Genomic DNA, 8,832 nt, shown 5'->3' on the forward strand with positions numbered 1-8,832 from the left:
CATATTAAAGTTAAAGACCTCTATGCCTCTATACGTTTGATAAGAAAAATATAAACTAATTGATAAGTGTTGGAGGTGGTAGTGAATTGAAAAAAAAAATTAAGTAAAGATCTTACACAATTTAAGCTGGAGGCAATTTTCTTGAACTTCTCAATGGATATAAAATTCTGGAAATTTTTACTCAAATAACTCATATTTTCAAAAAGAAATTCAAAATAACTCATTTTTTAAGATTAATTCTCAAACTACCTGACAACGCTAATTGGATTGACTTATGCACATGGTGTTGCCAATCCAATTGATGCACATGTGTAAAAAAGGAGATGAGGCGCCAATTGGTCTAGCGCCTCTGTGTATTGCATAATTTTTTTTTTGAAAAACAATGTACGTTTTAGATAAAAGTCGAAATCGGACCAATTGATATTAATATTAATATGTGTTTACATACGGATACCATAAAGACGAATTTCGTTGATCGGGATAGCCTAACCGACATCCGGTACCACATCCCTTAGCTACCCGAACGCGTGGTCCTAACCCAAATTGATGCGAGTTAGTTCGTTGGTTAGACGGAAACATATCTAAAGGCAAAAAAAAATAGAAGTATTGAGAGACTCTATGCCTTACGTGGATAGGTGCGAGTAAAAAATGATAAGGATGCTATGCAAGTGGTGTTTGGATCAAATGATATCAGTTTGATTATTGTAATAAGTTAGAAATATTGTTGTTATCGCGCAAAAAGTCAATTTTGACCAAAAGTCAATTGTTGTATAAATGATCAATTTTGTAGTCTTTGTACATGTATGGACTTTGAATGTGATTGTATGAAATAATATTTGATATTTGAATGCATTGACTGTTTGAAATGAATTGTATGGATATGAAAGATATTGAAATGAATGAACATGATAACATGAAATAATGGACACGAATTTTGAATGAATCAAGACCTAAGGACAAAAATGGACAATGATTAGGACCTATCCAACGATTCATGGACCAAACACTAATGAAAATGACATGGAATAGACTAACTGATAAACTTGATGAATACCTAATCATGGATTAATGGACATGACCATAACTTGGATGAACAATGCCAAACATGAAACAAAAACTCTAGCAAAGCCCAAGATGTACAATGAACTAGGTCATAATCAAATATTCATGGATCAAAGAACAATGACAATGACAATCGCATGAATAACACTGGCCAGATGAAATAGGTTAGGTTAGGTTAGGGTCACACGTTCGGGTAGATAGGGGATGTGGTACTGGAGATCAATTAGGTTATTCCGGTCAACGACATTAGTCTTTATGATATTCGTATGTAAATGCATATTAATATTAATATCAATTGATCCGATTTTGACTTTTATCTAAAACGTAAATTGTTTTTCAAAAAAAATTACGCAATACAGAGAGGCGGCAGAGCAATTGGCGTCTCCTCTCATTTTTTACACATGGGCGTCAATTGGATTTACAACACCATATGCATAAGTCAATCCAATTGGCGTCACCTCTTTATCATAGAGAGCAGACGCCAATTCATCTGACGTCACCTCTTCAAAGTGGGATAGTTTGAGAATTAATCTGAAAAATGAATTATTTTGAGAATTTTTTTTTGAAAAAATAGATTAGTTGAATAAAAATTTCAAAATTCTAAAAAGAAAATGAGTCTTAGCAAAAATTTCACATCACATCTGTGTCGCTGTCGTGTTAAGGTGGACTTGAATTTTTTGTAGTCCAAAAATTTAATTTTATGAATGTAAAAAAGAATTGATTTTTTCCATGTCACTCATTTTACTTATGTGGTCGTTTCTTTAACGGACACCATCATGTGTTGAACATATGTTTCGCTATGCCATTCACGATTCAGAAGAGTATAGTGTTAGAATACAATTTGAAAAGGAAAGGTAAGAATGTACACATAAAATAATCTTTGATTTATTATAAATTTAATTATCTTTTTAAAAAAATTATGGAATAGTGGTGATAATGAATGATTGAAAATTATTCTTATTTTTTTTTATTTTTCATTTTTTTAATAAATAAATATTTTTCCATCTAAAATTGAACTCATTCTTCTTTTGATTTCATTGTTCATTTCATATTAGTCAAATGATCATAGTTATTTTTCATGGATTTGTATAGAGATTTTTACCATAAATAGAATAGAAAATTTTGCTCAACTTACCATAAACACTAAACTTGTGACAATTTAAGCTTTTTCTTCTTCTTTACTTATTGAATTTTTGGAATCTATTTTTTTCTATTCTTCTCATCGATTTTTTCGAGCCTCTTTATGTCACTTCAAAAAATAATATATTTTTTTAGAAATTTAAGTGGTATTAGTATCATATTTCATAATGGGTATTAATAACACATTAAACAGTGTGACTCTAAAAGAATGCTCATGGATACCAATATAGTGTAACTGAGTGGTTTTATCTTGAAAGTTTTGTGGTTGATAGTCTGTTAATGCATTGTTAGTAGTAATATAAAACAATGATCCTACATGTGAAGACTTGGTTCAGTCAATTTCTCATGTAGTTGACACCTATGATCTAGCTTTGTCTATGTGCTATATGATCTGTAAGTGGTTAGGTTAGTAAATGATCCATTATAGTGACTTTAAGATTCTTTTTTATTATTCTCTCTCTTTAGATGATAGGTTGAAGAGTACGGGTATTTATGTCATAATTTGGCATGCGATTGTATAATCTATTTAGATTATTCGTAATGATATAATTTATTCTGAATTTTCAACAAACGTAAAAGACGGGGAAGACAAAAGCATTTTTCTAGTTTGGAAATTGTTTTTGGATAGAACTATTTGTGCACAAGGTGAAGAAGATGAATATAGAAGAAGAGAGAGAAGAGAGAATAACAAACTTTCACTACTCTGCTAAAACGATTACAGCAAAATGGTTGCACACACACTAAACTATAATACTCAGTGGATACAATTGTTGACAACTACAATATTATATATACACAAATAATAATGCCACATATGCGAAATACCTAAAAGAATGAATTATCCTTAAACACCATCGCTTAATTCAGGATTTAACTAATCAAAACTAATTAAAATCAATTTCATCCCTTAAGTGGTGAAATTAATCAGTCTTGATTGGTTTCGTCAGAACATCAGCCAGTTGCTTCTGGGTGCTACAGTGCATAACTTTTAGCACTCCATTTTGAATCTGACTTCTCGGAAAATGATACTTAGTCTTAATATGCTTGCTTCTCCCATGCAGCACTAGGATATTGGCAAGATTGATTGCAGACTTGTTACCAATCATCAGCTCCAGAGGTTTGTTTACCTTGATCTTCAGATTCTGCAATAAATAGAAGCCAAACAGCTTGACATGCAGCTACAACACCTGCAATATATTCAGCTTCACAGGTTGACAAAGCAACAACTAGTTGCTTCTTAGAACACCAAGAAGTAGGACTTCTCAAATACTTAAACAAATATCCAAAAGTACTTCTTTTGTCTACTATGTCTCCACACCATTCAGAGTTGGTGTAACACATCAACTCTGAATTAGTCTTCTCTCCAGAAGGGAATAAAACTCAATACTTCAGAGTCCTCTTTATATACATCAAAATCCTAACAACAGTTTGGTAATGAGACCACTTCGGTTTACTCACGAACCTACTAACCATTCCAACCGCATAGAAAATGTCACATCTAGTATTACACAACTGCCTCAGAGAGCTAACCAACTATTTGAAACTTGTGCATCTACATCGTCACCTTCAGAATCAGAATCCAATTTGTGATTTGTTTCTGCATGTGTGATAGCAACCTTACAATTTAGCAACTCGAATCTCTTCAGAAGCCCAAGTTCTTCTTTCATGACCTTCAGCCACACTTTCTTCTTGAGAGCTTCTTCAGTACTCATTGGTTCAGAGTCTACTAACATGGCACACTAAACGAGTTCTCCCTCAGAGTCTACTTCAATATCTTGCAACATGTCAAACTCTGAAAATCTTATCGGTATTTGTCATATTCTTTATGGCCTCTGAACCTCAAAAGTTGGACCACCTTCAGGGGCTCTACCTTCAGAAGCTTTTCCTTCAGAAGCTCTACCTCCAGAGATTGGATTACCTCTAGATTCTGGATCATCATCAGAATCTGGATCAAAATTAGATTCACCTTCAGAATCAGTCTCGCCTTTAGAGTCTTCTTCATCTTCAGAGTCATCTCCTGACTCTGACTCATCTTTAGAACTCTTAGATTCTAACTCTTCTTCACAACCTTCAAATTTTGACTCATCTTCTGATTCTGACTCATATTCAGAACCAAATTCGACTTCAGATTCAGAGTTATCTTCTAACTCTGACTCATATTCAAAGTCTCCTTCAGAATCAGAAATCGTCAATCACACAGGTTCATCATCATCAGATTCATAAGCCTTCAATAACACAGGTTCATCATCATAATCTCCTCTGACTATGTTTGCTTCTTTTGACTTCCTTTCCTTGTTTGACCAATAGTCCTTAACAAAGTTTCCAAACCTATTACAACAGTAGCATTGGACCATTCTCTTGTCAAGCTTCTCCCTTCCCTTATGATGTTTCTTCTTATCAGAATTGGAGACTTCTGATTCCTAACACCTACCATGTATTTTCTTGGCCTCTGTCCAAGACTGCTTCTGGTCCTTCTTGACAAAAGAAACTTTCAGAGCATGCTCTACCTCTCTCTCAGAGGTTCTCTCAGTCAGACACAACTCTTGTGCCTCTAGACTGCTTTGCAGCTCTTCATTCTCATGGTGTTCAGATCCTTAGAATGTTCAATTGCTACAACGATCTAATCAAACTGAGGAGTAAGAGATCTAAGTACCTTCTCAATGATACTTTCTTCAGAGAGAGTTTCTCCACATGACTTCATCTCATTTGTGATCAAAATCACGCTAGAGATGTAGTAAGGTACCTTCTCATTGTTCTTTACGCTAAGATTCTCATACTGCTTACGTAGAGACTGAAGCATCACCTTATTCACTAATGCATCACCATCGTAACACTGTACCAGTGTGTTCCACACAACCTTTGATATCGTCGAATAAACGATTTTCTCAAACACGTTCACACCCACACACTGATGGATGTATAACAACGCCTTATGATCCTTCTTCCTCAGATCATGTTCAACATTTCTCTGTGCATCTGTTTCATTTTCTGGAAGTTCAACTTGAACGTCACTTTTGTTGACGAGATCAAGAACATATTTGAAGGTTGAGAAAAACAAGAAAGGGGGGGGTTTGAATTGTTTTGGAAATAAAAGCTTTTTCAGAAATCAAAACACAAAATTTTATACTGGTTCGCTTGAAACTCAAAGCTACTCCAGTCCACCCGGCCAAGGTGATTTCGCCTTCAAAAAGGACTTAATCCACTAATCGTAAAAGATTACACAACCAATCTTCTAAGAGAATAATCTCTTAGCCCTCTCAAGTATTCAGACTGCGCAGAGTCACTTAAAGAAATAGTTTAAGCGAAAGTAAATTGTAATGTAAAGTGCTTCTAACAACAAGCAAGTATTACAGAAAAATGTGAGAGCAAAAGCTTTTCACGTAAGAGCAGTAGCTCGTGAAAAAGAGAGAGAATGAACTATGTTTCTGTGTGTCTCAGGTGTGTCTCTCTAGAGAAGTAATTCGTCCTTTATATAGTAGTTGTGAAGGACCGTTGGAGTGATGACAAAATCTTGGTCAATGAAGAATAATGAATGTCATTACTTCTATTGTTTCTTTCTAAAACCATTTTGTCTGCCTCTTTAATCCTTTCTTTAAATACTTCCTTTCCATAATGAGATTCCTTTCCGTTACGCGTTCTGGACTTGTGAATCTGCATTAGAGTCTTGATGTACCAGAGTTAGTCTTCAGAGGTTGATTAAGTCTGACTTCATCAGAGCTTCTCAGTGCTCTAGACTTCTTAAGTATCATAGTCTTAAATTCAGTAGTCTTGTTGGAGCTTCTGACTTCTTGCTGTCTCTCTTTGATCAGAATCAGAACCTTCTGGACGTATTCCTTTCTGAGTGGCGTATGATCATCTAATACTTTATATCTGACATAAGTTTGTATCTGATGTATGTTCAGAATCCTGCGTAAATGTTCAGAGTCCTGCATAAATGTTCAGAGTCCTGCACACTAAGAAAAAATCTCGTTAGGGTGCCATTTTGAGTTTCATCCTTTGTTATCATCAAAATCTTAGAAATATATTGTAGAACCAACTTTGTTCTTACAATCTCCCCCTTTTTGATGATGACAAAACAATTTATATTAAATATGAAACATTTAAAGAAAAGTCTTAGATCAGATATTATAGTGAGCTCCCCCTGAGTTAGATCTTGGATAGTTCAGAAGTTCTTACTGGACCTTCCATGGTTTGGTGTTTTTAGCTACTTTCCTGCATATCTTAAGTCATATTTAAAGAAAATGTTTTTAGTGTTTGAAAGGAATTAGATATGTTTTCATCAGAGCTGTTTTAGTTCTCCCCCTTTTTGTCAGAATAAAAAAAGACTTAGCGAAAAAAAACTTAGCAAAAAGTTGATATTAATAGATAAACATTTACATAAGCCAGAAAGCAGAAGGCAAAAAGGCAAGAAGCAGACATCGAAACACAGAAAGCAACAAGCAAAGCAGGGAAAGCAACAAGCAAATCAGTAAGTAACAAGCAGAAATATCCTAGGTGCCTAAGGGTTTGGAGGTGGAGGCATCCTCTAGAGCAGCTGGAACAACATGTTATGAATGTTTACATTTACAGAGTCTTGTTGATCCAGTCTGGCTCGAACCACCTGTTGTTCTTTCTGCAGCTCTTAAAGAGTCTTCAGGACCAGAGGAACGAATCTAGAGTTGGAGGACTCCCCCTGAGTCAGTGCATCATTTCTGGCTTTGGCAGCAGACTCTTCAGCAAGGCGCGTTGCTTCTTCAGCGTCAGCTTTGGCTTTTGCCTCAGCTTCAGCAACAGCAACATCAGCAAGAGCTTTAGCTTTAGCTTCTCTGATTCTCTAAAGTTCTTCTTGTCTTTCTTTCTCTTCAACTTCCTGTCTTTCCCGCTCCTCAGCTTCTCTGGCTAAACGCTCTTGGAGTCTGATCTCAGCGTCTCTGATGAAGTCATTGTGGACTTAATCAGATTGGCCTTTCAGCTTGAAGGCTTCAGAGGTCATCCAACTTATCACTCTGTTCCAGTGAGTCCTTACAGTGGAGGGATCATCACTGATGCCAGAGTTGATGGTCAGAGACTTGACCTTTTCAACTGAAGACTCTGCAAAAACCGCAATTGCTTCTTCAAGGGTCAGAAGGGTGGTTTCGGGTTCGTTGGCAGAGGCTTGGGAGGGTGAGGTGGGGGAACTTAGGTTAAGTGTGGGAGTTGTTGGGTCAGCGGAGGTATTGGGTTAGGATATTTCAGAGTATGGTGGTTCAGATGGTTGTGAGTCAGAGTGGATTGGTTCTGATGGTGGAGGTTCAGAGGTGGTTGTGTTTAGGTTTTCTGGAAGTGGGGAAGTGACTTCAGGTTTAGGGTTAGAGTGTGGTGGCTTATGAGAGGCCAGAAAACGGTCTTGAATCTAAGCCAGAGTTGTGGAGTGAGGGTCAGAAGGTTCAGTGTCAGATGAGAGGTCATAATAAGGTGGGGATTATGGAGATGGTGATGAAGATGGTGAAGTGGTTTCATTTAGCATTTCTGCTTCTAAAACAGGTAGAGTTGTGGTGGCAAGGTTGAATTTTTGTGATGGTTGGTTAGAGGATCTGGTGGTTGAGGATTGAGTATCAGCAGTTGTGTATATAGGGTTTGCTTGAGGAAGTGAAGAAGCAACATGTTTAATTTTTACAGAGGGAGGGAGAGATACAAACTTACCAGGAGATCCAACCAGAGGCACTAGGGGTCTTGATCCATATGTTTCTCCCAGCTTCGCTCTTTTCGCCTGCTTGGTCTTCTTAGAGGGCTCTCGTGTCCTCTTCTGGAAGTCTGGTGGAAACTCAGGCAACCAGTCCAATTGGAATTCTGTGATGTCCACTCCTTGTTTGTACAGATCCTCTAGATAGTACGTGACTACCTCTGGAGGGTCGACCTTGGAGAAAAGGTAGAGTCCATTTGGAATCTCCCTATGATCTTTAAGTGCTTCCCAGGAGGTGTCCATTGTTGGTTTGACCTTTCTTTGCTCAATGATTCCCATGCTCTTCAGATTGCGAGCGTTCAGAGGTCTGCCAGTATCTATCATAACGTCTTCTATGAGTCTGAGCTGAATCAGATGGTCCACGAGGCCACTTTCAATCAGCACATCAGAGACCAGTCTCCCCTGAGGTATGTAGTTTCTAGTCTTCACGTTGTTTCTGGTATCTTTCACGAAGTCTCCGAGATACTTGAATAGAAATGTAGGAAGGCAGAGCTTCAGACCCTTGTGAATGAAGTAGAGGATGCATTTTTGGTCTATGCTGATGTAGTCTGAGGACTTAGAGGCTGGACGGTGATGGATGGTGCCTAGGATAATCTTCAGCCATAACCGGAGGTTCTGATGCAGTTCCTTGTTCTTGAAATGCTTGCCTTTAGCATTCTGTTGGAATATTGTAGGGTTTATCTCCTAGGACAGATACTTCGCCCTAGGGTTGATGTTGTATATGCATCAGAACGTAGGAGACAATGTAGTGATCATCAGAGTCAGCAAATCGCCAGAACTCCTTCACCAGATTTGTGTATACTGGGCCATAGAGGCGTTGAAAATAATTTTCCCACTTTTGATTCTTCAGTTCATCAGTGAGGTCGACGCCATTTCTTTTCATGTTGTCAAAGTCCACCAGGGTTTCACACAGAACTTCCAGTTTCTCA

The 8,832-nt window shown here is 37.2% G+C and overlaps 1 protein-coding gene across 1 annotated transcript; it reads right to left on the reverse strand.

The window, feature by feature from the left end:
* Positions 1-4,025: 4,025 nt before the first annotated feature.
* On the reverse strand, positions 4,026-4,636 carry LOC127136678 (uncharacterized). The gene is made up of 2 exons (XM_051063211.1): positions 4,531-4,636; positions 4,026-4,372 (listed from the first exon to the last, which is right to left on the reverse strand). The coding sequence occupies exons 1-2, from the start codon at positions 4,634-4,636 to the stop codon at positions 4,026-4,028; spliced, it is 453 nt and encodes a 150-aa protein (XP_050919168.1).
* Between the last annotated feature and the right edge of the window lie 4,196 nt (positions 4,637-8,832).

Source organism: Lathyrus oleraceus, chromosome 4 (genome assembly GCF_024323335.1).
Source record: "Lathyrus oleraceus cultivar Zhongwan6 chromosome 4, CAAS_Psat_ZW6_1.0, whole genome shotgun sequence".
NCBI classification, from domain to species: Eukaryota; Viridiplantae; Streptophyta; class Magnoliopsida; order Fabales; family Fabaceae; genus Lathyrus; species Lathyrus oleraceus.